Genomic DNA, 27,891 nt, shown 5'->3' with positions numbered 1-27,891 from the left:
GGTCTCACCTTCCTTTGTGTGTGTGGGGGGGTCTGCACACATGCACATGGGTGTCATTTATGAAACGAAGAGTAAGATAGTCACTTCTCCAGCCACTGCCTGGCGGGTGCGCTCTCGTGGGGGCACCGCAGGCTGCACAGGGCACACACGCCCCAGCTTTGCCCACCCCCCCACACCAGCCCCCCATGGGCGGGGGGAGTTTCCGCATTTTCTGTGCCTTTCCAGAACAGCTCATGGGTGGGCACCGTGCTGGGAGGAGGAACGCTGGGACCAGGCTGCGCACCTGACCCGCTTCATGATGCCACCACCAGGGGTGCCTCCAAGTGGTCCTGACAGCCGGTCCACAAGGGGGTGGCGGCGGGGAGCTGCCCTAGGGGACGAGGGCCAGAGCCCAGGGGTTGGGGGTCCTGGCCGGCAGCACTAAGGCCGGAAGGGTGCAGGGCGGGGGCCTGGGCGGCACCTCATTCCTGTGGGTGGCTGAGGCAAGCGCGGAAGTCCGGGGTTGGGCAAGACTGGAAAGGCGCCACCAGAGGAAGACTGGAGGGCGTCCCGGAGGCGATGTCCCAGAAGGCCCCGCCCTCCAACCATGCCCCTTGGACCGCCTCCTTCAGTCTCCTGCTGAGTGAAGCTGCCAGCCGCCCTGGGGAGGCGGTTGACAACTGTTGCTGGGGAGAGCTGGGGGGCTGGGAGCATTGGGGAGGGCGGGGGAGGAGGCCCAGGCGCCCTGGCAGCTGCCGTGAATGACCAGAGAGAAAACCCACAGAAACGGCACTTTCAGCCAACGAGCAGCCCGGTGAGCCGGGCGTGTTCGCTCACGACCTTGGAGACTGTGTCTCACATTTGAGTGACAAAATTAAGAAATAAAAACCCCTTCTGTTTTTTTTTCTTTACCCACTCAAGAAAGACGAGGAGAGAGGCTGCAGTGGGGGTTGGGGGGGGTATTAGCAGGAGCCAGGTGGTTAGGGAAGGAGTGTGGGAAGGCCTGAGGGGACAGGCCGCGCAGGCTGGGGCCACGAGAGTTAGTGTGAGGAGTTAGTCAGGTCAGAGTTCCAGGAACAGGAAAGAGCACGTGCAAAGGCCCTGGGGTGGGAGGAATGGCAAGCAGGTGGTCAGCATGTGTAATGTGGCAGGGCTGCTCTAGCTGTGAAGGCTGGACCTGGACACAGGGGTCAGTCTGGTGGGCAGACATGGAACTGGAGGGACGGCCCTTAATTATGCCCACTATTTACATGTTAACCACAGCCAGGATCTCAGCCATCATGCTCCCTGGAGCGCAAACATGTCTGAGGATCCATTATATAACAGGGCTTCCTTTTTCCAGATGCCTGGCCTGGAATGTTCTTTCCACGAATGTTCTTGGTACCAGACTGGGCAGGGGGAGGGTTGGCTCAGGCTGTGGCCCTTACCCCTCCCAGGACAGGTACTACTGAGTCTGGCCCAGAGGAGCCATGGGCCCAGATGCCTCATGCTCATTACACTGGGCTGGGCTGAGGGAACCAGGGCCATGGCTCCAGCCTTGGTGTCAGAGGCCCAGGCCAGGTCAGTGGGGCAAGGAGAGCTATGCACAGACAGGGACATGTGGTAGGCTCACCTGTGGGCTCCCAGCCGGCTTGTGGGGTGCAGCGGCCCGGGAGTACAGAGCACAGGGGTCAGATGGCCCCTGACGTGCCCTGGCTTCTGGCTCTGTGTCCTCGAAGGCCTCCCACTCAGAGAATGGGAGTTCCTTTTGTACCCAGCTTTGACCCAAAGGCAGTTCAGATAAGCCTTGAAAACCTGCTAAGACCCAGGAGCAAGGCCACTGGCATAGGAGGGCCCAGACACCCTACAGGACTTGGTGGCCACATGGAATGCTGTCCACCCCCAGGCCCCCAAGCTCCACCGGCCACCCAGCCTGGGCAGAGTGCCTGAGTGCAGCTCAGTGGGTCCCCGGTGCAGGAGAGAAGCCCTGGGGCTGCTGCCCGCTGACCTGGCCCAGGGCAGCTGCCTCCCCAGAACCGGGGTGGGGGGGTGGCACAGGCCCCAGGGGGCGTTCTGTCCGCCAGCACTTACAGAACTTGTTTTAAAGCCATCTGAGTGTGGAGGGGTGCTGACACCCCCAGACCGTGTAGGGGGGCCCCCGAGGCCTTGGTGCCCCTTGGCGAGCTCACTCCTCCAAGACGGGGCTGCGGTGAGCACCAGGGTTCCTCCTCATTGGTCTTGGTGGGATGGGGCTCTCCAGGGGGAGCAGGGGCTGCGGCGGGCAGGACGGCCCTGCTCAAAGCTCCTCACAGCGGCAGGACCCCAGGGCGGTCCTGGGCTCAGGACCTGTCAAGCCTGCCTGCATGCACGTGGCGGGGGAAGGGGGGGACAACGACTGTGTGCACACCAGCTTTGGGGCCGGGGGCCGGCCTAGCCCGACAACCGCCTTCCTGGCTCCCCTGATCCGGGACCCATTCGAGGCAAAACAGGTCACTGGCGCGAGCAAGGGGGGCTCCGGTGTTCAGGATGCCCCGCCAGGCCCAGGGCCACCGCGAGCACACCAGGTGCCCGCCCACGGGGGCCGAGGGGCAGAGAGGCGCCAAGGGCGTCTCCTTAGGGCCTCCAGGGCACCCGCATCCTCAGCCTCCATGAGCCGACGTGAGAGGGGCGGCTAACATGCCGGGGGGGCCCAGGCCCAGGGAATCACCACCACCAGGGCAAGACGGTGCTTATCAAAATACTTTATTTTAGGAGACCCCTCGAAAAAAGACCCTCCACATTAGACAGACGCCCAACAACACCCTCAGCCTTTTTTTTTTTTTTTTTTTTGGTCTTTTCTGTATTTTTTTTTTCCTTTTTAAATCAACTAAAACAATCTGAGGCTTAAAATAAAAGACAGGAAGTATTTCCCGATCGGACTTCAGTCAAGAATATAGATCTATTTTCTGACCCGGGTCGGGCAGGGGTGGGGCGGCGGCCGCTCAGGAGCTCGCAGCGCTCCGGGACGGGGAGGAGCGCGCGCAGAGGACAGGACGGCGGGGCAGGCTGGCTGGCAGGGGGGAGGGAAGCCGGGCAGGTGGCCCTGGGGCCCGGGACTGCTCATTTACATGACCCTGACGCCCAGCCCGGCTCCTGCTGCCGCGGCCGGCCGGCCTGCCTCTGTCCGCGGGACCTCTGCTCCGGGACGGGCCGCGTCAGTCCGGCCAGGTCGGGAGGAGACCGGGATACGGCATCATCTTCATCACGGTGGCTTCTTTTCCAGCTGAGAAACTGTTTTTTTCTTTTTTAATTTTTAAAAAGATTCACAGCCAAAATGAGACATTAACTTCAAAATCCCAGACGGCTGTGCTCGCACCAGTCCCAAACACACGAGAGCCCGCGGTGGGGCCTGCCGGCGGGGCCTACACCTTCCCGGGGATCTTGGCGCGTTTGCGCGCGATCGCGTCCTCCACAGCCTTGAGTTGCTTTAGCAGCTCCTCGCGCCGCGACAGCGTGCTGGCCTTCCCGGACTTCGTGCCGGCAGACGCGGAGCTGGCGGGGCCCGCGTCAGAGGCTTTGCCTGGGACGCTTGTGACCTTACTGGAGCTCTTGGACTGGGGTGACAGCTGGCGCTTCCTGCGTGGGGGAAGGGAGGCCGTCAGAGGGTCCACCAGGCGCCTCCCGCGGGCGAGGACACTGGACAACGGCAGCTCCGACCGGCCTTGCTGGCATGCACCCCCCGCGCCCCCCGCCCTCGGCTGTGGAGAGCCAACGGGGCACGGTGTCCAGGGCTCAGCTGGCGCCCTGCTGACCCGTCCCTCCTGCTTCTGGTCCCTCTGCGGCCTCCCCCTGCGGCGGGGAGAAACCCCACACTGCTGACCCAGGAGCGGCCCTGAGAGCTGGGGTGTGTGGGGGCTCCAGGGATAGGAGAGTCTGGGACCCATCTGGCCCATGACCCTGAGCAGTGGGGTGGCAGGGAAGGGCCTCCCAGATGACCTCCTGCGAGGAGGAACTCTCCGCCCTCCTTCCGGGGCCGACGGGGAAGGCGGGAGAAGCTGGGAGCACCAGGAAGCCTGGTGCCAAGGGCCCGTGTTCTAGGACCTGCTGCGGGGCAGGAACGCTCTGGCTGGCCAGCCCTGAGGCCCCGGTGCCCATGGGGTCCGCTCAGGGCATGGGTGGGGCGCTCACCTGTCTGGTGGGGCCACGGGCACCTTAGAATTCTGGCCTCTCTGCCGCTCTGGCTTTGGGGAGCCGAGTCTCCCGCCGGACTTCCGGTCCCGAGAACCTGGACGACACGGGCGAGGTAAGACCATGGTCCCAGCTGGGAGTGGGCTGGTGTGCATGGACAGGGCTGGGACAGCCCGGACGGACGCCAGCGTCGCTGCAGCTCAGTATGGCCTGTGCGCTCTCACAGGAAGAGGCAAAGGGCGGAGTCGGTCAGAAAGAAGGGACAGAGCAGCGCCAATCATGCTGCAAAGTGAAGCTCCCGGAGGCTGAGTCCCGGACAGGCCACCGAGCTCCCACTTACCCGACACAAAGACCCTCATCACTCACACCTGTGAACTGGGAACAAACAGGTCAGAGAGGGTAGGAAAGAGAAGTAAAACCAAGAAGCCGGGGGTGTTTGCCATCCCGCTGTCAGGTGAGCGGGGAGGCCCGCCTGGGCAGCAGGCGTGGTCCGGCGGCAAAGGCGAGGGGTGCCCCCTCCTGCTCCTGACAGGCCCCCTGCCCTTGCTTAGGGAGGAGGGACGGCTCTGCACCAGCGATCAAAGCCGGCCGGGCAGATGGCCCGTGGACAGCCGGGGTCGGACTGCAGTGCCGAGCCCCCCGCCTGCCCTCTGCCGCCCCTGAGTGCGCGTGCCCCGTGCCGTCGCAAAGAGGAGGACTGGAGCCACCGCCCGTCAGAAGGCATTTTCAGAGAGGAAAAAACAAGGACACTTGTTTTTTGTTCATGGAAATGTAGTTATTTTTCATAAAAAATGTTATTTGTTTAAAAATATAATACTTTGTTACTATTACCTTAACATTAATAAATGTTGACACTTTCTCCCAAGTTTTAACGTCTAACACCTTAATATCGATGGACAGACCCACACGAGCCCGTCCTGACGAGTGCACGGGCCCCGGCCCTCTGCCCTGTGGAGCCCCGCGGAGGCAGGACGCTCACCTCGGTCTGGGGATAAGTTAGCCCGCTTGGCTGGAGGACTTTGCCGGTCTTTGTCGGACGGTTCATAGCGCTTCCTGCTCCCTTTATCGGCCGCCTGGAACGCCAGAGGGAACACGGTGAGGATGGCGGGCCTGACAGGCTGGCCACCGAGCGGCACCAGCCCCTGCAGGAAGCAGGGAGCACAGCGGAGCCGGTCCCACGCCCACCTCTGGGTGCTGACGGGGCCTCGAGGGAGGCAAGGCCAGGATTTCAGGCCTTCATTCTCTGCAGTGAAGGTACCGCAGACACTGTTCCCTGGGGGCCACCAGCACTGGAGAGGACCCCAGGGAACTCTGCATCTCGCCCTCAGAGTCGAGGGAGCCTTGGGGACGTCAGCTCTCACAGGCCCAGCCATACGGAGAAGGGCTGGGGAGAGCAGCCACCACTCCCGGACACTCTCATCTCCCAGGACATGCTACTGGGCTTTGTCTCCCCCATCAGAGCAGCAGGACAAGTGGGCTGTGTCCAGCCACCGCTCACTGGCCCCAGGAAGTCGGACACCCCTGGGGACTGGGCTCCCGGAGCTGCCACCAGCAGTGCTGTGGCCTCACCTTGTTCAACAGCGTCAGTTTGATCTCCTTATGGGCGACGAATGTGCCCTGCTGGGGCTGCCCGGGGGGGCGCCTGCTGGGGGGCCGTGGGCTGCTGGGGTTTACCGCTGGCAGAGGGCCTCGAGGACTTGGGCAGCTGTGCGGACGAGTCCCTTTTCCGCTTGTCCTCTTTGACCCCATCTTCTTTTTTAGACTTTCCTGCCAACAACAAACGCTAAGTCACAGTCGCCATCCTGGCATGGCGGTCTCCTGTGGGCCTCCTGAGGGGGGACGTGCTCTCAGCCAGGCCACGTGGCCGTGGGATGGAGCCGGGAGGTTCCTGCGCTTTCCTGTTCAACCAAGTGAGGCAGTGCACACACCCTCTTTCCACGAAGGGCCTGCCCGCCTCTGCAGCCACAATGCCCAGGACACGAGGACTCCCTGTACCTTTCTCCTTCTTGGTCTGGGCTGGGGTGGGGGACCGCGAACTTGCTGAGGACACGGGGCTGGCCAGGTCTGCGTACATGTCGTCTGAGTCCACGCTGTGCACCGAGCTACTACTCGACGTGGCGCTGGACACCGAGGAGACGCTGCTCACGCTCAGGGACCTGGACACACACAAGCACGTCTGCACCCACACGGCCCCGAAGGCGAGACGGCCAGGGGCCAGAGGCCACGGGGGGCTGGTCGTGGGTGTCCACGTCTACGGTCCCCAGCCTCCGGTTTTGAGAACAAGTACCAGCACACTGGAGACTCCAGGGAGTACGGTGGGGGGATTCAAGGTGCCCCAGGGTGAAGGGACGCCCCGTCACGAAGTCGAGGGCCCTCGTACGAATGAGCAGCCACCCTGTTTGCTGGGCAGGGATGTATGACGAGTGACTAAATGGGAGTGAGGCCGGTGATGACAGGGCCAAGGGCCCAGGTTACGAGGCCTGAGAAGGGGAGGCTTTGCCCTGCGGCCACACCAGACCCTGGAGCGGAGGCTGCCCTGGCCCAGCCCGCGGCTCTGGGAAACACGGGGATGGGGGCCGGCTTGCAGGCGCTGTGACCACGGCTCCCGCCGTGATGAGGACGTGCGACTTGGCAGGCCGCTGAGTCCTGCACGCTCAGAAAACACTGGAAGGCCCGGGGGAGAAAGCCAGGGCCCAGTTCTGTTTAGAGACCGGGTCTCTGAACCTCTCGGAGGAAGATCTGGGCCGCGCAGAAACGAAGGAGCGCGTCCGCTCCGGGAATCTAAGCACTGGAGGAGGCGTCTTCTCTTCCGACAGCTCAGGCGCCGCGTTCTTTCCTACTTGACTGGCCATCCCCTGGGCGCCTGGAGCACGACGGGCGGGCCGGCGGGAGGGCTCCCGTGTGCGGGCCCGAGGGGGAGGCGGCCAGGGTTCAGGGGGCCAGGGAGGTGCTGACAATGACCTGGATCTGGAGCTGGAGCCGCTGTAGCTGCTGCCGCTGCCGCTGCCGCTGCCCGTCCGCCTGCAACACAGAGAAGCCCGCCGTGTGGCTGCCGCGACCCCCGACCGGCCGGCTCACGGTGCGTGGGGCTCTGCGCGCTTCTAAGTGCGATTTCTCCTCCAAAGAAAGACACCGGCCTTCTCCTCGGCGTCCCACAGCAGCACTGCCCCGTTCTGGGGGAGACCTCGGTGTCGAGGGGCGCCTGCGTCCCGCACAGCCACGTCTCTGTCGTCACGATCGGGGGAAACTGAGACTCGGGGAGGTGACGTGACAGGAGAGCCACACAGGACAGGGACCGTTGGGCCCCAGCTTCAGCCACTTGCCCCGGGTGACCAGCTTGAAGCCCGTTTGCTCACCTCCTGGGGGGGGTCCTAGCGTGCCGCTCCCTCCTCCTGGCTTCCCGCGGGTCTCCTGGCTTGGCGGGCTCGGGGGCTGGAGCAGCGGTTTTGGGGGCCTGAGGTGGGGCTGGAGGTGGGGCTGGCTTCTTCACTGACTTTTCTCTGTGACGGGAGATGGGGGCGGGGTCAGAGCCGGCCCCATGGGCGGAGGACAGGTCCACGTGAAGAAGCCCCGAGAACCATGGAGCCGGCGCCTCCTCAGGAACGTGCCCCCCACCGGCCGCCGGCCCCACTCATGGGGCAAACCTTCACGGCCGCCAGGACCCCTCGCGTGTGGGACCCACACTGCAATATAAAGAACAACCCCAAGAGCTTTCCTGCGCTGTCAGTGTGGGGCGAGGACCCCGCTGACCGTCCCGGCGCTGGTGCAATCGCAGGGATCCGCGTCATGGGCAAAGGCAAGCCGGTTAGCACAGCGACAGGGGCGGCCAAGACGCGCACACACACCGCCCTCCCGTGTTCGCGAGGACCGGTCACACGGCCCGGTCCGGACGGCTGCGAGCCCGGGCACCAGTCATGCCTGCACACCGTTCCCTCCGCGGGCGTGGGCGGCTCCGGGTGCCCATCGGCAGTGCAGAGGGTTTCAGCGCCGTCCACCTGGCGAGCACCAGGCTACTGGCCACTAAGTGAGTCGCACACGTGAGGACTGGGGACAAAGCGGGGGGGGCGCTGGCACCACACACGGGCACCGGCCTCGCCCGCAGGGTCAACGCCACCACTGGCTGCCTTTCAGTGCTCTGCTGGGGAGAGGAGCCTGCTTTCCCTTGGGGGCGCGTGGGCGTGGCTATAACCCGACGGCACGCTCCAGGTGCTTCTAACCGGCCACACCAGTCACATCTGTTGACGAGGACCGGTGGGACCCCCTCCTGCAGCAGCGCGCGTGAACGAGGCCGGTCTGGGAGGCTGCCCCTCTCCGCACACCCTGGACGCGGCCTTGGAAGCACGACGGGAACCACCTCCCTCCTGCCCGCAGGAAAAAACAGCAGGGCCTGCTCCCGGCAGACGCAGCGGTCTGCCCTGAAGGAGAACAGCCGTCAGCACGGTCCACGCAGGGCTGCAGGCGCGCCGAGGTGAGCGCGGCCTTGAAGTTCACAGGCCAGGAAGAGAGAGCGGCTACGTCTGTGGCCTGTGGCCCCCAAGCCTGATCCCCCGACACCTCTGTCCACCTGCAAGGGTTCTCACTGGGACGTCCTCACAGAGGCAACGGGGCGGGGAGAGAGAGGGCGAGCCTGCCCCACGGGGCACTTACCCTGCTTTCCCAGGCGGCGGAGCAGGCTCCCCCTTGGTTCTAACAGAAGGTCTGTGTGGGGACGGCGTTGGAGACGGGGAGGGAGACGAAGAGAAGGAGCGGGACCTAGGAGGAAGCAGACGCATGAGGAGGGAGCAGCGCAGTGTCCGTCTGCATGGGAGCACGCCGGGGAGGTCACCCAGCTCCACAGAGAACGCTGCTGCCAGGCTCTCCTCAGCTGCCGCATGTCCGAAACGGCTTTCGGGCAGCTCTCGGTCCTCCCCTGCAGCACATGAGATGGCGAAGCAGTGACGGATCCTGCAGGAGGCCCGGCAGCCACGAGGACGGGGTGGGAAGGCCACACACTCAGCGCTGCTGCGAAGTCCAGCAGGGACTCGGTGACGCAGGCAGGACGGAGGGCCGAGCAGGGGAGCGGAGCCCTGAGGTCCAGGGGGCTGGAAAGTGGGGTGGGGAGGGTGGGGGCGAGCAGCACGAGGTAGAGACGGCCAAGCCCGGGCGCTGTGCCCGTGGAAGGAAACGGAGATGGGCTCCAGGTTCATGTGTCAGCGGCAAGGACGGAGAGTCCCAGGATGGGGACGCTGGTGGGAAGTTCTGGAGGCCGGCCCGGCCAGGCCACGATTCTGCTGTCCTGGGATCCAGCACTGCACCCCATGGGAGGCAGGCTTCCGAAAGGCCCCTGCGCTGGCGTTTTCTTCCTACTTAGAAACTGTCATGCACAAGGCCCCATTTTCCACCAAGCAACGGCACCGGTAAAATAAGGCAGGGCCCCTGCAATCACACAGCCTGAGGTTTTCGAGACAGACGGGTGCGGAGGAAGTGCCTGGGTCCTCCCTCCTGATGCTCCTTGGCTGGGCTGGGGGTTGCCCCCAGGGGACGGACGCCCCCCGCTAACTGCCAGGAGCTCGGAGCCAGAGCACACAACCCCGGGCCACAGTGTGTCCGTGCGGCCTGGGCAGCACCTGCGACAACGGGGTCTCTCGTCTCATCCCCACTGTGGCTTCCCGGGCGGCTGCGGCGCCCGATGGAGATGGTGGAGCTACGGGGGGGTAACCGCGTGGAGGCCCCCACACGGCCGTCCCGCACTCCTCACTGTCCTCTGGCCTCGCCCTTCTCCTCTCCTAACTAAACCCTGAATGGGGGGAAGGGAAAGGAGAGGGGGCCGGGGGTCTCCCCACGCAGGTGTGCCCTGGAGGCGGGACACGTGGGTGCGCGTGCAGTGCAGGCCACCTGAACGGGCTGGAAAAACAGAAGCAGCAGACCCAGAGCCTCAACAGGCCTGTTGTTACGTTAACCGACGACTGTCCCTACACAGACGACAACGGAGAATCCTCTAAAAACGCCAGTGTCTCTTCAGTACGAAAAACACACGTGTGGTCTGACCCTCTAGAGGCGTCCATAGGAGACAGAAGACGGAAACACCCTCAGAGCCCTGCAGTCGGTGTGCGCACACTTTGAAGTCGTAACCGAATGAGAATGTGGCTAGTGGCTCAGTGGACAGTGCAGGTCCACAGGACGTGGCCACACAGTGGCTGGTCTTCTGACTTCAGCGCACGCACAACACAGGCCGCGGGGGCCGCTTCCAACCGCCTCCCGACAGGCCCCTGCGCCGAGCCCTCAGCGCCTGAGCTTGTTATCCGGCCGCCTGCACACATTTCACACGCTCCTCAGAAGTGACCTCGAAACGCGGCTCAGGCCGTTCTGAGAACAGCCGGGTGCCCGGTGGGATGCCGGTGCACAGCGCGGCCGTGCCCAGACGCGCCCCCGCTGCCCGCAGTGGCCGGCGGCGCACATACCTGGACCGGCTGCCTGAGAACGAGCTGCGTCTGGAAGACCGGCTGGAGTAGGAGCTGTAGGAGGACGAGCGGGAGCGCGAGCGGGACGAGCCGGAGCCGGAGTACGAGGACGACCGTGACGATGACCTAGAGCGTCCAAGGACAGGGCTGGGGGAGGGGCCGGTCTTCCTCCACCTCCAGCCTGGCCGCCGCTGACCTGCTGTCCTCAGGTGCAGACCCAGGTGACGTGGCCACATGCCCACCTGCTCCCGCACCCCCCACGTCCTCCATCCCTGCCTGTGCACACCCGGCCACCAGGCCACACAGCTACTCCCACCCGCCCCCTGGACCCCTCCGTGGGCGTGCTGCAGTCCAATCCCCTTTCTGGTGGAATAATGTTTAGAAAGCAAGACGTGGGTCGGTGTGTGCTCACTACTGCTGGCGGACAGCTTCCAGGCCCTGGCTGGACACAGCCCCGGTGCGGTCACACATGGATTCCTCTCTACCCATCTGGGTACATAATGAAAGCCCTGGGTCGGCACTGACCTCCCCAGTCCCTGTCTAGCACGGCGGGCCCCTGCCGGCCTCCCCCCCCACCAGGCCTGCCCGCTTGTTCACACCCAGTCACGCTGCAGCGCACACCACAGGAGGAAGAGAGGGGCTGCCTCCATGACCGGGCTCATGCCGTCCTGGCCTTCTGCCTCGCGGGGTCTCTCCCAGAGGGACTGTGTGAGCTCTCCCCGCCTCGCTGGCCCCCTCACCCGGTCTCTGTTCTGGGTTGCCAGCATCCTGGCTGAGGTCAACCGTTCCTTTTGGGGGTGTGAAGCCTTACGGAAGTTGTAAGCCTCAGTTCTGTCTGCCGCTAACGCCCCAGCACCCCAGTTACTCTGTGAATCTCTTCTAGACAAACAGGCTGACTGTCCTCCGGCCGGCGTGGGGCAGCCCTCCGGCAGCGTCCATGCACCGTCCCTGTGACCGGCCAGCCCCCTTACCTGGAGGAATTAGAGGCAGAGGCCGACGAGGCTGATGTTTTCCGGCGCCTTCGTGCCCGGCTAGGGGAGACGGACACCCCGAGTTTCTTCTTGGGAGACTTGGACCGGCGCCAAGGATCCTTCCACTCATCCGCTCGCTTCACCTGCGGTCCTGCAGCGGCGGCCTCCTTCTTTGGTGGCTCAGCTTGACGGCTAGAATCAGAGGTGTCAGCCACTCTGGGACCGTCCTCTGTGACAGCAATGCCGCTCGGGGAAGGAAACTGAGGGGCAGGATGGCGGCATAAGCTCCTGCTTCAGGGGGAGCCTGACAAGTAACGGGTCACCCACCGGGGCCACAGAGCTCACTGCCAGCCTGACAAGCAGAGCTCACACCACGGACGGTCTCCACACACGTGTCCTTCCTGGAGGAACATGTCTTTCTCCTTCACGGAAACTAACCACACTGGTACTCACTTTTTTGGGTGTAACGACTTACAGAATTCCCCACCATACTGCAAACTCTGGGAAGGATGGGGTGGCCTTGTCTACCATGTTCTCTCTAGAGCCGGCACAGCAGGTGCAAAACAAATTCTTCGTTTAAGGGCAATAAATTACTTGTTGCCCTCCACTTATGGCCAACTCATCTTTGACAAAGGAGAAAAGAACATTCAATGGAAAAAAACCAGTCTCCTACACAAATAGTGCTGGGAATGTGGGACAGCCACACGCAGAAGATTGAAACTGGACCATTTCCTTACACCACACACAAAAATAGACTCTAGATGGATGAAAGACCTCAATGTGAGGCAGGAATCCATCAAAATCCTTGAGGAGAACACAGGCAGCAACCTCTTCCACCTCAGCCACAGCAACTTCTTCCTAGAAACATCGCCAAAGGCAAGGGAAGCAAGGGCAAAAATGAACTATTGGGACTTCATCAGGATCAAGAGCTTTTGCACAGCAAAGGAAATAGTCAACAAAATCAAAAGACACTGACAGAATGAGAGAAGATATTCACAAACGACATATCAGATAAAGGGCTAATGTCCAAAATCTATAAAGAACTTATCAAACTCAACACCCAAAGAACACATAATCCAATCAAGAAATGGGCAGAGACATAAACAGACATTTCTGCAAAGAAGACATCCAGATGGCCAACAGACACATGAAAACGTGCTCCACGTCGCTCGGCATCAGGGAAATACAAATCAAAACCACAGTGAGATGCCACCTCACACCAGTCAGAATGGCTAAAATCAACAAGTCAGGAAACGACAGATGCTGGCGAGGATACGGAGAGAGGGGAACCTCCTACACTGTTGGTGGGAGTGCGAGCTGGTGCAGCCACTCTGGAAAACATCATGGAGGTTCCTCAAAAAGCTGACAGTAGAGCTACCCTGCGACCCAGCAATCGCACTACTGGGTATTTACCCTAAAGATACAAATGTAGTGATCCGAAGGGGCACGTGCACCCGAATGTTTATAGCAACAATGTCCACAATAGCCAAACTATGGAGAGAACCTAGATGTCCATCAACAGACGAATGGATAAAGAGGATGTGGTATATATATACAATGGAATACTATGCAGCCATCAAAAGAAATGAAATCTTGCTGTTTGCGATGACGTGGATGGAACTAGAGGGTATTATGCTGAGCGAAGTAAGTCAATCAGAGAAAGACAATTATCATATGGTTTCACTCATACGTAGAATCTAAGGAACAAAACCCACGAACATAAAGAAAGAGGGGAAAAATAGAACAAAGCAAACTGTAAGAGAATCTTAACTCTAGAAACAAACTGAGGGTTGCTGGAAGGGTGGGGGGTGGGGATGGGGTAACTGGGGGATGGGCATTCAGGAGGGCACATGATGTGATGAGCACCTGTTCTATGCAAATGCTAGACGACTGAATACTACATCTGAAACTAATCATGTACCACGTGCTGGCTAACTGAATTTAAATAAAACATTTTAAAAACGCCCTAAGGACGCATTAAACTGAAGCATAAAATCCCTGTTATATTGGCCCTAAACCCCAAGAGTGTTTGCCATATAAGCTCACAAGCTTGTATTACTGGAAAAGTAATCGCGGAAGGAAGTGAAACCTGTCAATTCCAGCCCGTCCCAGGCCAGCCCGGGGCTGCCGTCACCCCCTACATCCTGTGCTACTCTCGTCCTAAGAACGCCGGTGTGGGGTTCTTCCTCAGTCACCACGGTGGCCCAGCTCGGCCGGTCCGCAGCCCCCTGACAGGGCAGCAGGGCAGACAGAAAGCGAGGGACAGATTCCTCTTGTCACCATTAACTGTACTGGGAGCTTCGGTCGCAGCGAGGGGAGAAAGGACAGAGTGCCGCTGCCCGTCCCCTTCACAGCCCGGAAAAGAAACCCACCGAGGGTGCAGTGCTGGCCAAAGCAGGCCACCGTCGTCTCTGAGAGTCAACATCTCCCCGGGAGACTCTCGCATGCACTCTGGGGGGAACACTATGGGCTTCGTGGTGAGCTGCCCTTCCCCCCGGAAGGGCCGCCAGCCCATGCACACCGAGCCACCAGCCCGCGCCTCCTTCCCTCTGAGGGCCGGTACCAGGCCTGGTAGTGACCCCGCAAAACAACAGACCCCCAAAGGGGGGCAAATGGGGTCCTGATTTTAATTAATTTGTACACAGACAACCATTTTCATTTTTTACTTCATTTCTGCAGTTACTCACTAGGACAAATGGTTTGGCTTGTTTTATGAAAATGATGTAATTTCTTCTTAAAATGTATTTAACCCTAAAAAGTAAAAATAACAAAAAATATAAATCGTGTCCATAGGTCCTGGATACAGAAAACCATGCTGGTGGCACAAGAATGAAGCGGTTTAGGGAGCAGCTGAGGGAGGGGTCCCTTCTGCAGACCACCAGACCCAAACACTGCTGAGCTGGGCCACAGATCTGGGGACCCAGACCAGAGAGCAACAGTTTCCAGCTTGGACACAGAACTGGAACCGTCCATGTTAACAGCAGGTGTTTTGGCGAAACGACTGAATGGACACCCAATAAAGAGCTCCTGGGAAACCCCAGGGGGAAGCATGCCCGGGCACTGGGGAGGGCCGGCGGAGGCAGGAGGCACGCCCTCGGACTTCCACGTGGGTGGCCACGTGGGCTGGCACGTGGGCCGGGGTGATGGCAGCCACACGACCAGGCTGTCTGTCCTTCTTCACTGTTTTCTTTGTTCTTTACAAAGTTCTCCACACTTTTCTACCCCATCCTGTTTCATGTCTATCACAGAAAACCCCCAAATGTTATTTAAGAAATGTTTCCCCTCTGGCAGAGGACGGCTTCTGCTATGCTGACTGGCACACAGGCCCAGGAGTTTTACTAATTCTTGGTCCTAGTGACGCGTTCTCATCTCTCACAGGACCTCCCTGCAGAAGGAAGGGGCTCCCGGGCTCTGACCAGCGCCGCTGCAGGGCCAAGTGGCTCTTACGGCCGTGGCTACCGACCCTCAGCGGCCTCTCGGCCGCACACCAGCAGGGACGGGAGAGAAGACGCCCCGCGCAGGTCCATAAGCTGAACGTGACCCGTCGGTAAGGCAGCAGGGCTGGTGCGGCTGTGCTCTGAAGCCCCGGAGGGCTGCACCCCTGCCCTGGAGCCTAGACCCGGTGGTGGTGCGGCTGGTGTCACGCGGGTACCCGGCCCCAGAGTCCGACCAACTGAAAAACGCTGCACCAAACTGAATCGGAAACCCCACGGGCAGGTCAGCTGATCAACATTCTGAAGACGCAGGGGTGGGAGAGGCGGCGGGAAGGGCCGCGGTCAGCAGGGGCAGCGGGCCAGCATTTGCATAAACCCTGCTCCACAGAGAGGGAAAACAGGCCTCGCTCTGCCCAAGGAAGGGGCCTTCCCCAGCCCTGTGACCGCACACTCTTATCTTCCAGGCTCTAACACTCCGCTCAAGGCTTGGAGAGGGACTCCGGGGAGCAAAGGTCAGCTGCAAGGCCTGCCAAACACAGACACCACAACACAGCACCACCCGGCCGACACTCCCAACACGCCTCGCACGTCACATCAGGGGTCAGAGGCGTGAGACGTCAGCGACATGAGGCCGCGACATCAAGGTGTCTGGAAACCGAACAGAGCGGCAGCCAAGTTTGCAAAGACAAAACGAGAGAAAACATAAAGGTGTTCTTCTAAAATCGAAAGGCCTAGGCATCCAATAAAGGTCCAAGAAAAGGGACTTAGAAGTGACCGAACTCTTCACACTCCTGTCACAGCACCTCTCACGGGAGAGCTTGGCCGCGACTGCATTCTGGGAGCCTGCATTCTGGGGCTTTCGAGGAAAGCCTGCGCTGTGATCACCTCCCCTAACCCCTGGGCAGAAACCCTCAAGGGGGGTCCATGTGGCTGGGGGCTGCCACACCCCTCCATGGGACTTCTGGGTGGGCCCCCAGCGCACCCTGCTGAGCAGCACGCCTGGGGGACGCCCTCCAGGGAAGAGACTCCAGGGGCTGGCAAGGCACCCCTCCCTCTGGGATGCTCACCTTGCGTGGAAATCCCACTTCTTCCTTGTCTCGGACTCTGCTGAGTTTTTACGACCCACCCCAGCGCACTACAAGCCCTCTTCCAGCCTTGGCCAGGCCATGGGTCCCTCTCGCAACAGACACACAGTAAGACGCGAGAGAACTTAGACCGGCTGCTCGTGGTTCTCATTCTGGTGCCCCCCAGGCCCTGACGGAAGCCTGCAACGCCGGCCGACGCACGCCCCATCAGTGAGGTGCACAGCAGCACCCCGGAACCTGACATTTCCAGGGGCCGAAGCCGGGTCCTGACCGGAGGGGCCCAAGGGCGGGTCACTGCTGTGGACGGTTCTCCCGGGGCAAGGTGGGGCGGGGGGCAGGACAGATAGCTTTTCCCGAGTGAGAGGGCATCCGGTGACAGACCCACCACGTTCACTCTCCAACTATGAAAACATCCCTGAACTTCATCAGGAACAAGTAAACCTGAGAGAAACGTGACTGCCAGCAGAGGGGACAGGCACGTTCCCACCCACTTCCACTTTAACTTCCGGTGAGCAGAAAGAAGAGAAGCCTCCTGTTTCAGGCGGAGGGTAAGCGGCATTCCCGTCCGTTTCCTGACCGCTGCAAGGCCCATGACGTTGCCCGAGGCTCCTCACGGCTCCTGCCCCCCCAAAGCTCCCCCTGGGGGCGGGTCACGCTTGAGGCGGCTCAGTGGCCTTTCCTTCAGCCTCACGGCTGCATCCGTGTCCGCGGGCATTTCTCCAACTCCTGCTGACAGCAGATGTGCGGCCTCAGACGCGAATACACGGGGGAATGCGACCGTCTGCCTTTTTGTCTTCGGCAGTCGGGCAACTTCTGGAGCATTCAGTGGCTTACGCCCCGGGCACAACGACCTTCTCGGAGGCAAGCAGTTCGGCCGTGCCCAGGACGGACGAGAGGTCAGGACGGTGAGCTAAGGTTTACTGCATCTCCAGACGAGTGCCTTCGCCCTAACCAGACTACTGACCGTTCTGAGGCCAGGCCCAAGAGCAGCTCGGAGCGATCTCCAGCGCCCGGCTCGTCAGGAAGCACGAGCCGCCACGCAGCGGGGAGCAGAGTGGGAGGCTGGGGCGACCTGCCGGCCCACGGCCTCGGGACAAGGCCCACCCGCTTCCGTGGGGCCACGCACACCCCGCGAGGCTCCCGAGAGCCGTCTGGGTGTGGTTGTCGGACACACTCAGGGGCAGCAAAAGGCGGGACACCAGCACGCTGGTCTAGGGCCGTGTGAGCGAGCACAACTTGCCACGTTCAGGTTCCCGAAGCCGACAAGCCGCAGCGTTGCGTGAGGGGGGCTGAGGAGCCACGACGCTGCGGCGAGGGTGACGGGCAGCTGGAGGGGAGAGCGGCACTCAGACAACCGGGAGAGTCACCCAATGCAGAGGGGAAACCTGATGTGTAGTTTTTGCAAAAAAATACAGCAGACCGGAGCGAGGGTCACCTTCTCTCTAGGGCGGCAGATGGCCGTGCGGCCTCGGACATGACACACAGGGCAGCGGTTCCGGCGCAGCCCACGTGGCTACAACCGACCTCCCTTGCTTTGGTGCTTCTGGCCTCCGAGGGGAGTCCGGAGCAGTGGGGGCCTCTGGGAGGGGCTCTGGGAGCCCCGTGGAGACGGGCGTGAACGCCTGCCCACCGCCAACCCACCCTGGGCCCCTGGGGGCCTCACACTGGATGCAGGCCCCTGCACCCTGAGACGAGAAGCCCTCGGCGGAGGCGGCGGGCAGAACAGGGCTCCCTTGAGAGGACGGAGGAGAGCTCCCAGGAAGTGAGGAGCCTGCCCTCTTGGCCCCAACGGGCACCAAACCTCACACGTGCCTCTGAACACGAGCGGACAGCTTTAAGCAGTCCCGGCAATCCCTCCAGGAAGATCCCAATTACTACCTTTATCTAGAATGAAATTAATTTGCGTATGGCAAAGAGCACCCTAATTACCACCCAGCTCCGCCCGGGGCGGCACGCCCTCTGGCTCGGCTGTAAAGATCAGAAGGTTTCACGAAAGGGATTTCCCTCTATTTACATAGATGCATTCCACAGAACTGCTTACAAGGCTCTGCTCAAGGCCTAATTCCAGACAGGAACCCTAAAGGGGGCGAGAGACCACGGCCCCGAGCCTTGGCTATCTAGAGGAAAGCTCGTCAGAACCCCCGGAGGGAGATGTTCCACAGAAAACACTTGCCAAGCAGCCCCGTGGGAACAGCCCAGCTCGGGCGGGGCAGGTGGGAGAAGGGCAGGCCAGACGGCGGACGGCAGTGGGGGGGCGGGGTGCTGGGGGGCTAAGGCCCAGGGAGCCGGGCAGTCTGCCGGCACATGATCCTCGCCACGCCTCACCCCCCGGGGCCAAGGCTGTGCCCCACTGCCAGGCCACGGGCATCCGGGTTGCGAGAGCTCTCCTGGCCGCGGACAGACCGCACCGAGTCTATCCTCGCCAGCTGCTATGTGTGCCCACTGGACTCCGCAAAGAGCAGTCCTGGGGCCCGGTCCGACCCCCTGCAGAGTCCTCGAGCACCAGCAAAGGTGAAAGCTTCCCACTCCGAATGCAGTCATGACTGTCTCCTACTTGAGGCGAGAAAAGTGCTTTCCATCCAGCTGTGGATGTAAAATTCCCACCCTGTCCTAGGTAGGTAGGTAAACTGATCTAGAAAAGGAGCCGACACAAACGCACTACGCAGGGAAATTCAGCCGCCTCCGAAAGCGGTCACGCCAGCTCCGGTACTCAAAGGGTAAGGAAACAGGAGGGCCGTGCTGGAAATTCTGCTCTGGGGAAACCCTAGCCCTTCGTGCTGGCACAGGGCTGGCGGGGTTCCAGCCAGGGTGATCAAAGACGGGGTTCAAGACTCCCCAGCAGCAATGAGAGGCTGAATCCAGACCAAGGAACAGGGCGCACCTGCCTCTGCCCACAGGAGCATGAGTGAGGGTCTAGGGAAGGAAAAGGAAGGGGATGCGAGCCTAGCAAAAGGAAGCAGACACCAGGGGACACCAGGGGAGAGCAGGTCTGCCTGGTTTGGTGAGAAAGCTGCATCTCATTTTAGGAAGAATCCACGTAGTCCTGCCTCCTGAACCCGCCCCGCCGGCTCAGCGGTGCTCCCACTGACCCTGCCCTTCACCCGAAGGCCCAAGGCTGTGCAAATGTAGGGCTCGAGGCTGGTCTTCACAGGGATCTGGTGCTTGGGGGCTAAGCCAGTACATGCTAGTGCCCTTTGAGCAGTCTTTTTGGATTCACATGGACACCCCCTGGAGGGGCCAGGCAGCACTGAGAACACGAGGGCTAGAGGGCATCTGTCCCACGAGTTAGCAACAGGCAGAGACGGACACAGCCACTTGTGCAGCTGTCCTCCCTCGAAGAGGTGCTAAAAGCACACTCAGGTGTATAAAAATGTCCCTGAGCTGGACACACAGACACTTGACTTGGAGCTACCTGGCTTCTTGGACACAAGCAGGACATGTGAGGGGGTGGGGGCGACGGTCCACAGCCAGAGTACATAGGAGGAAACACACTCGAAAGCCATCCAAGACGCCACAGAGTGACGGGGCAGAGTGACAGCCTCGACATCCTCTGCCCATCTTCCCTGTGTCTCTCCTTTCCAGACCAGGCATCTGGATACACATGAAAACAGCTTTTAGGCGTCTGGAGAGCAGAACTCCATCTGCAATTTCATCAGTCCTACGATGTTTGCTATGACAGATGAAGTAAAAAGGGGGGCTACTACCAAACCCAAAACTTACTGACAGCACCATCACGTGTCTGTGGGCTCCAGCTCTGGGCTGGGCCGTGACGGGGGGCCGATGCCGTGGCGGCCTGCAGGGGACTGCGCTGAAGAAGGCAACAGGTGATAACACATCCGTCAACAGTAACGTGACATCAGGGAGTGCTAAAAGCCATGACGAACTATCTAGCGGAGTGGGAGCAGGCAGGGAGGCCCCTCCGAGCAGCAAGATGTGAGCCACGTCCTGGAGACACGGAGGGACGGCAGGGGCAGGGGACGGCCAGGGCACAGGCTGGATGACCAGCAAAGTTGGTGATGTGAGCGAGGGAGCCGGGCCTCCTGCTCCAGCAGCGCTCCCAGAGCGGACACAGCCCCACTGTGGAGCCCTCACGGGACTTGTCCTGCGCATCTTGGGGAAAAGGGCTTCTATCACAACGGGGCTTCAACGGCCCAACGCCAGGAAGGCGAGATCAAGCGCCGTCATTCGCATACGGTCACAGCTTCAGGACAGCGCAAAGAGCGGCTGCCGCAGCCCGACGGTCATAAAGCTGTTGGAAGATGGAGCGGTCTCAGTGCATCCAGAATATGCGATCGCTCTGAATGTTCTTTAAAAACATGATTTTGCCCAATGTTAGGAAAGTATGAGAAAATACAGCAAATTACTGAGGACAATTTATCGCGATCCGGAGGGAGAGAAGAGTGAAAACCGGTGCTCACAAAGACTAAGCACCTGCGGCTTCCTGCCAGAAGCACAGCTGCACAAGAAAGGGGCTGGTCTGAGCAGAGAGAACAGGAGCCTGGCTTCATCCACCAAAAAACTGTAACTAATAAATGAATTCAGTACAAAGGAAACAAAGGATACAAAGTCAACGTTACCAAAAAAAAAAAAAAATCTGTTGCCTTCTTATACACTAACAACCTGAAAAAAAACAACAAAGGAAACAATCTCATTAACAACCGCATAAAAGACAGTACACTGGGGGACACCTGGGCCGCTCAGTCCCTTAAGCGGCTGCCTTCAGCTTGGGTCATGATCCCAGTGTCCTGGGATCGAGTCCCACATTAGGCTCCTTGCTCGGCAGGGAGGCTGCTTCTCCCTCTGCCTCTGCCTGCCAGTGCTCTCTATGACAAATAAAATCTTTTTTTTTTTTTTTTAAGATTTTATTTATTTATTTGACAGAGATCACAAGTAGGCAGAGAGGCAGGTAGAGAGAGGGAGAAGCAGGCTTCCCGCTGAGCAGAGAGCCCGATGTGGGGCTTGATCCCAGGATTCTGGGATCATGATCTGAGTTGAAGGCAGAGGCTTTAACCCGCTGAGCCACCCAGGCGCCCCAACAAATAAAATCTTAAAAAAAAAAATACACTGGGGGTGCCTGAGTGGCTGAGATGGTTAAGCGTCTGCCTTCCACTCAGGTCCTGATCCCCAGGGTCCTGGGATCAAGCCCTGCATCAGGCTCTGCTCAGTGGAAGTCTGCTTCTCCCTCTCCCTCTGCCCCTCCCCCCCACTCATGCTCTTGGCATAAAAATCTGAAAAATACATAAAAATCTTAAAAAAAAAAAAAGTACACAGAAATAAACTGAGCCAAGGGGGTGAAAGAGATAGATACTGAAAATTACAGACGTTAATGGAAGAAACTGAAGACCACACAGATAAAGGACATATATCCCATGTTCACGGACTGGAAGAAAGGATACTATAAAAATGTCCCCTAGTACCCAAAGCCATCTACAGATCCAATGCAATCCCTATCAAAATTCCAATGATACTTTTCTTTAGAAACAGAAGCAACAATCGTACAATTTATATGGAACCACAAAGACCCCAAAGAGCCAGAGAGCCAGAGCAAGAACAAAGCTGGAGGCGTCAGGCTTCCCGATCTCAGGCTGCATCACTAAGTCTGAGTCATCCCAACTGCACGGTATCACATAAAAACCGTCACAGATCAGGGCGCCTAGCGGGCTCAGCCCACAGAGTGCAGGACTCTTGGTCTCAGAGTCGTGAGTTCAAGCCCCATGCTGGGTGTCGAGGTTATGTACAAAAACCCAAAAACTAAAAAACAAGAACAGACACAGGGCAATGGAACAGAAGTGAAAGCCCAGAAAGAAACCCACACATACACAGCCCATCACGACACAGAAGGCAAGAACATGCAACGGGTAAGGGCAGTCCCTTCAACGAATGGTGTTGGGGACACTGGACAGCCACAGGCAGAATGAAACTGGACCCCCATCTCACACTGTGCCACAAATAACTCCAGGTGGATTAAAGACTCAAAATGGTGAGACGACCCAAAACCATGAAGTTCCTAGAAGAAAACGCAGGAACAAAAGCTCCTTGATACGCCTCTCAGTAATGTCTGTCTGATCAGGACATCTGCAGCACAGGAAACAGGATAAAACATAAGTAAGTGTGATCACTGCCCTCTACCCCGAAACTAGTAATACAATATGCGTTAATTAAAGGAACTTAAATAAAAAGTATATACCTGAAGATGGAAAATAAATTAATAAACAAGCAGGACCACATTCAACTAAAAAGCTTTTGCACAGAAAAAAATAATAATAAAATGAAAAGACAACCTACAAGAATGAGAAAAGATATGTACAAACCATCTACCAGATAAGGGATTAACACACAAACTCTGCAAGAAATTCGTACAACTCAACAGCCAAAAGGAATCTGACTTAAAATGGGCAATTTCCTGACCAGACATTCTGTGAAAGAGGACATCCAGATGGCTAACAGGTCCGTGAAAACATGCTCAACACCTCTGATCATCAGGGACACGCAGGTCAAACCCACATGAGGTGTCGCGCCCCAGCTCTTCCGGTGGCCGAAGCCCAAAGCAGAGCTGGTCACCATGTCAGTGAGGGTGGCGGAAAGGGGAGCCGGCATGACCGAACCACCACTTCTAGCTAAACATCCAAAGGAAATGAGAACAGAAAGAGACGTCTGCACTCGCCCGCTCGCCTCAGCAATCTTCTCAACAGGAGCCCGCGGCTGGACACACGGATCAAGGAAATGTGGACGGACCGCATGAGGGGTACGGCTCAGCCACGGAAAGGAGGCTGTCCCGCCCTCGGTGAGGACTCTGATGGCGACCGAGAAGTGGGCTGAGTAAGTCAGACAAAGAAAGCCTCTCTGTTCTCACTGTGCTGCTCACTTACACGTGGAATCCTTTTTTTTTTTTCTTAAAGAGTACTTATTTATTTATTTCACAGAGAGAGAGAGAGAGAGAGAGAGAGAGAGAGAGAATAGGAGAGGGAAGAAAGCAGGGGAATGGGAGAGGGAGAAGCAGGCTTCCTGTCGATCAGGGAGCCCAATGCTTGATCCCAAGACGCTGGGATCACAACCCGACCCGTGGGCAGGTGCTGAATGACTGAGACACCCAGGCGCCCCTTCTCTGAGGAGCCTAACAGAGCCGAGCTCATGGAGACCGACAGCAGAAGGGCGGGTGCCATGGGCTGGGGCTGCCGGACATGGGGAGCTGCTCCCACTTCCAGTCAGAAGAGGAGTGAGTCTGGGGATCTCCTGTAGCACAGGGGCTGCAGCGAGGGATTCTGTCTTGTGCACGTGAAAGCTGCCACGAGGGTAGATCTGACGTGTTCTCCCCACGCACGGCAGCGGCGCCGGTGCTGACGGACAGCGGAGGCCGTTCTGCAGCACGGAGGCAGGGCCACGCATCACACCGTGTATTTTAAGTTTGTGCAATGTCACATGTCAACACATGTTAACTGCGCCTAATAAAGTTGGAAAAAATGTAAAAAAAGAGGCTTTCCCTCAAAAAAAAAAAAAAAAAAAAAGAAAAGAAAAGAAAAGAAAAAATGCACTCATCAAGAAGGCAAAACTGAGAATGCAAAGTACGGTGAGGGGCGCGCACGCGCAAGAAGGTGCTGGACAAGGGGTTTGTGCCCAGAACACATCCAACTCAGAAATAAAGACAGTGAGCAAATAATAAAATAAGGAAGTGGGGAAAAGGATCTGAATAGACGTTTCTCTAAAGAACATACACCAAGAAGCACATGGAAAGAGGCTCAGGAAAATGAAAATGAAGCCACAGTGAGCTACCAGGTCACACCCGCAGGACAGCCACCACCACCACAACGAAGGCGACGATAATGAATCATCTGGAGGAAACTGGAACCCTCACACGTTCCCGGTGGGAATGTCAACTGGTGCAGCTATCTAGGAAGATTCTAGAAATTCCTCAGAAGGTTAAACACAGTGATCATATGATCCAGCAGCTCCACTCCGAGCTGTATACCCAAGGGAAGCGAGAACAATTCCCACACGCACACTTGCACGCGAACGCTCACGTTCACAACAGCCGAAAGGCAGGAACAATTAAGTGTCTGCCCGCGGCCAAGCAGGTAAACACACGGCCGTGCGCACACATCCACAGCACAGAGTAGCAGCCAGCCGCAAAAGGGAGCAAAGTAAGGGTACGTGAACCTCGGAAAGCATCTTGCCAAGTGAAAGGAGCCAATCACAGAAGCCCGCACGTGTGATCCCGTCTGTGTGCAGTGACCAGCAGCAGCAAACCTACGGACAGGAAGTGGGCTGCTGCTGCTGGGGCGGACGGCGTCTGGGGGAATGAGCGCAGCGCCTCCGTGCCGAGTGTCCTACACGCCGCTGACCTTGCCCGCTTCCAAGAGACGTGCTGCGGGGCGTGCACATGTCCTCTCATGAGGCCGCAACACAGACAAAACTTCTCCAGTTCCATGATCTTCTGAGGGTCACCTGACCCGCTCTAGTACTCAAATATACATATGCACGTGTTTTATTTATTTTTCAAAGATATATTTATTTTAGAGAGAGAGAAAAAGAAAGAAAGAGGGAGCAAGTACTGGGAGGGGCAGAGGGAGAGAGAAAAACCTCAAGCAGACTCTGAAGCAGACACTGAACACAGAGCCCAACGTGGCGCTTGATTCCAAGACTGCGAGACCATGACCTGAGCCGCAATCACCAGCCGACGACAACAGACACCCTGGTGCCCCCGTGTGTATTTTAAACAAGGGCTGTATGAAGGCCCAGAACTTGCCCAGCCTCTCGGGCCGCTGCTGTGCTGCGTGCCGTCGGCGCCCACCCTGCGGTCACCCTGGCAGCTCTCCTGGCGCAGAGCACCGAGGCGAGCACCCAGAGAAGGGCTGCCCGGAGCCTGCCCTCCACCAGCGGACACGAGAGCCCACACGGTGGCCAGCAACCTCCTACCCTCGCTGCCAGAGCAGGGGCACTGGGAATTCACAACTTTCCCGATTTAGGGCAACGAGAAGGAGCACCTGGCGTGCGCTCCCACCGTAACACACCCGTTCCGGGAGGGGGCGGCACACGCCCCTCAAAACACACCAGCATTTCTTAGCAACGATTGTGGGCGCGGGGCTACAGCCAGCAGATAGGACCCGTGAGCAGCTGGTGAGCCCCCTCCTCTCCGGGCCCGGGGCCATGAACCCAGAGCCCAGGGGGCAGATGGCCTACCTTGGCGGCTGCGGGGAACGGGGCTTCGGCTTCTCCTTCTCCTTCTCGCGCTCCTTCTCGCGGTCACGGTCTCTGTGCTGCCGGTCCTTCTCGTCCCGCTTGGCTCGTTCTCTCTCCCACTCCTCCTTCCTCCGCTGCCGCTCCTTGTCCCGCTCCCGCTCTCGCTCCCGCTCTCGCTCCCGCTGCCGGCGCTCCCGCTCTCGGTCCCGCTCCCGCTCCCGCTCTCGCTCCCGCTGTCGGTTCTCACGCTCCCGCTCACGCTCCCGGTCCTAAAGCCAAACACACGTGCTGGGTGGTGCCTGGTACAGAGGCCGCGGGGATCGACCTCAAGTGCTCACTCCGTTCCAGCGTTATGCGGGGAGCTGGATTCCAGCTTGGGCCCCAAGCTGGCGGCTCAACACTACCTGCCTCCTGCCTCAGCCCTTCCAGCGAGGGCTGGACATGACCCAGCAAGGCCTCCGGTGGGCTCGGCCCGAAGCATTCTTCTCAGGGGAGTCTGGTACAGAGGGGGTGCCCCAAAGTGGGGCCCTGGCCCTTGCTTTCCTAAGCACAGCCCTTCAACGCCTTTCTGAACTAGCAGTCTGCACTCATCCATCCGCTTGCACTAATACTCAAAGTTAAAACGATAATGCCCGAATCACAGCAGGAAGATGGGTTTCAGGCTCCAGGAGGCTGTGGGAGGAAATGAAGCACGTATCTGCCCTTCCCCTGGCCTGAATCATGGACATGGTAAGGGAGAGAGGCGGAAAGGGACTCTAACAGGACTTACCGACCTTCCAGGCTGCGCTGCCTGGCATGCACACTGTACCCCGGCAGCCTGGCCCCACGGACACGCTACCAGGGACAGCAGCACAGGATGGTCGACCACGGTCCCACCATCTGTGGGTTCCCAGGAAGCCACCACCCTTTGTCCTCAAAACTCCATCACAAAGACCAGCCTACTGCTCCCTCCTGACCTCTGCTAAGCGGCAGCTGTCCCATCACTCTGAAAACATGAGGGACTCCAAGACTGAAACGTCATCCATCGAAAAATACCAACACAGAATGGTCCTCCAGGAGACCACCATGGCACAGCTGGGGAGAGGCCCAGGTTACGCCAACGGAGGAGGACAGCACAGTTACAAACGGTACTATTAAGGAGCCTGAAAGAGGAATTTGTTCGGGAGCGTGGAACACACCCCCATGCCGGCTTATATTAACATGAATAACCCTATCCACAAACCTAATTTTCAAAATTTAAAATTTCACACTACAGTAGGAACACAAACTAAAGGAAGTCTGTCTGCAGACCACCTCCCATTTAATCTCTGGATCTGAACCGCTTCTCCAGAGTTAATCTGGGCTTGAAGCTGGTCCACCGGGCCAGCACGACTAGGCCCGTCCGAAGTCCCACACAGCGCGGAGGGCTCGCCGAGGAGCCCGCGGCCCACTCACCCGGTAGTTATGGTACGGCTCCGTCTCCGTGTACTGCACCCGGAAGTTCTCGTAGTGCCCGCCGCGCCAGAAGCGCTCGATGTCGTAGTCGTAATACGGGTCCGCGTAAGGCTCGAGTCTGAAAACAGAGCCCAGAAAACAAACCTCACCACTTGGGAATATGAATGCCAGAACACGACATAAAATGTCGGCGAACGGAATCCGACACCATGTAAAGGGAACGGGCCGTGACTCAGGGCATTTATTCCAGGAGTGCGAGGCTGAGTGAACACGAGGAAATTCCTGCCCATACCACACATCGCGACAGGCTGAGAGAGAAAAACCACGGGACGGCACCGACGGCTGGCGGCAGCGTCTGGGACGAGAGGGCCCAGCCCCGGTGGCAGTCCCGAAAGGAAGCGGCGGTGGCGCTTCCCGGGCATGGCTGCACACACGTGTCCACCGTGGACTCAAGCGACCTCTTACTCAACGGGAACAGACGGGCACTTCTCTAAGGCCAGGCCACGGCCTTCCTGAGCACCCACCGGCGGGACAGGGGCCCGGCCGCCGCCAACTAGGAGGCGGCAGACCCGGCAGGAAGGAGAAGGATCCACACCCGGAAACTGAGACACAGTAAAGCCAAGGCAAGCAGCCAGAGGAGCCCAGTGAGGCAGGCCGAGACCAGATCATCACCGCCCGGGAGACCGAGCAGAGCAGCCTGCGTTTACGACAGTCAGCGAGACGGACGGTACCGCGGGACAAAGCATGGTAACCGGAAACGAGCTGAACGTGTTTCAGGAAAACTTCACAACACTCTCGAGAGCATATAAAGAAATGGAAAAATGTTCCATGCTCACGGATGGGAAGAGCAAACACAGTTAAAATATGTACACACACGGAGAGCCCAGGTCGCCCAGTCGCTGAAGAGTCTGCCTTTGGCTCAGGTCATGATCCTGAGGTCCAGGGATGCATCAGGCTCCCTGCTCAGCGGGGAGCCTGCTCCTCCCTCTCCCGGCACCCTGCTTGTGCTCTCTCTTGCTCTTTCTCTCTCTCTCAAATAAATAAAATCTTAAAAATAAACAAATAAATACAATACCTACACGGTCCATGCAATCCGTACCAAAACACCACCGGCATCTTGCACTGTTGGTGGGAGTGCGAGCTGGGGCAGCCGCTCCGGGATACAGCGTGGAGGGTCCTCACAACGTTGACACTAGAGCTCCCCAATGACCCGGCACCTGCACTA

General features: G+C 59.0%; 1 protein-coding gene across 1 annotated transcript in view; it reads right to left on the bottom strand.

Annotated features, from left to right (window-relative positions):
• Nucleotides 1-2,788: 2,788 nt before the first annotated feature.
• The window catches only part of LOC111152818 (zinc finger CCCH-type containing 18), a 59,993-nt gene continuing 34,890 nt past the window's right edge, over nucleotides 2,789-27,891 (bottom strand). Inside the window, 13 exon segments of the mRNA XM_022511476.1 lie at nucleotides 2,789-3,573; nucleotides 4,126-4,222; nucleotides 5,105-5,198; nucleotides 5,695-5,763; nucleotides 5,765-5,892; nucleotides 6,121-6,281; nucleotides 7,087-7,146; nucleotides 7,482-7,625; nucleotides 8,773-8,877; nucleotides 10,566-10,691; nucleotides 11,537-11,728; nucleotides 25,233-25,501; nucleotides 26,667-26,784. Coding sequence (XP_022367184.1) covers nucleotides 3,360-3,573; nucleotides 4,126-4,222; nucleotides 5,105-5,198; nucleotides 5,695-5,763; nucleotides 5,765-5,892; nucleotides 6,121-6,281; nucleotides 7,087-7,146; nucleotides 7,482-7,625; nucleotides 8,773-8,877; nucleotides 10,566-10,691; nucleotides 11,537-11,728; nucleotides 25,233-25,501; nucleotides 26,667-26,784 — 1,777 coding nt within the window. The 3' untranslated portion in view covers nucleotides 2,789-3,359.

Source organism: Enhydra lutris, unplaced genomic scaffold (assembly GCF_002288905.1).
Source record: "Enhydra lutris kenyoni isolate GAN:26980312 unplaced genomic scaffold, ASM228890v2 scaffoldscaffold30, whole genome shotgun sequence".
NCBI lineage: Eukaryota > Metazoa > Chordata > Mammalia > Carnivora > Mustelidae > Enhydra > Enhydra lutris.
The sequence above is the reverse complement of the archived record's forward strand: the minus strand, read 5'-3'. Positions and strand labels throughout refer to the sequence as shown.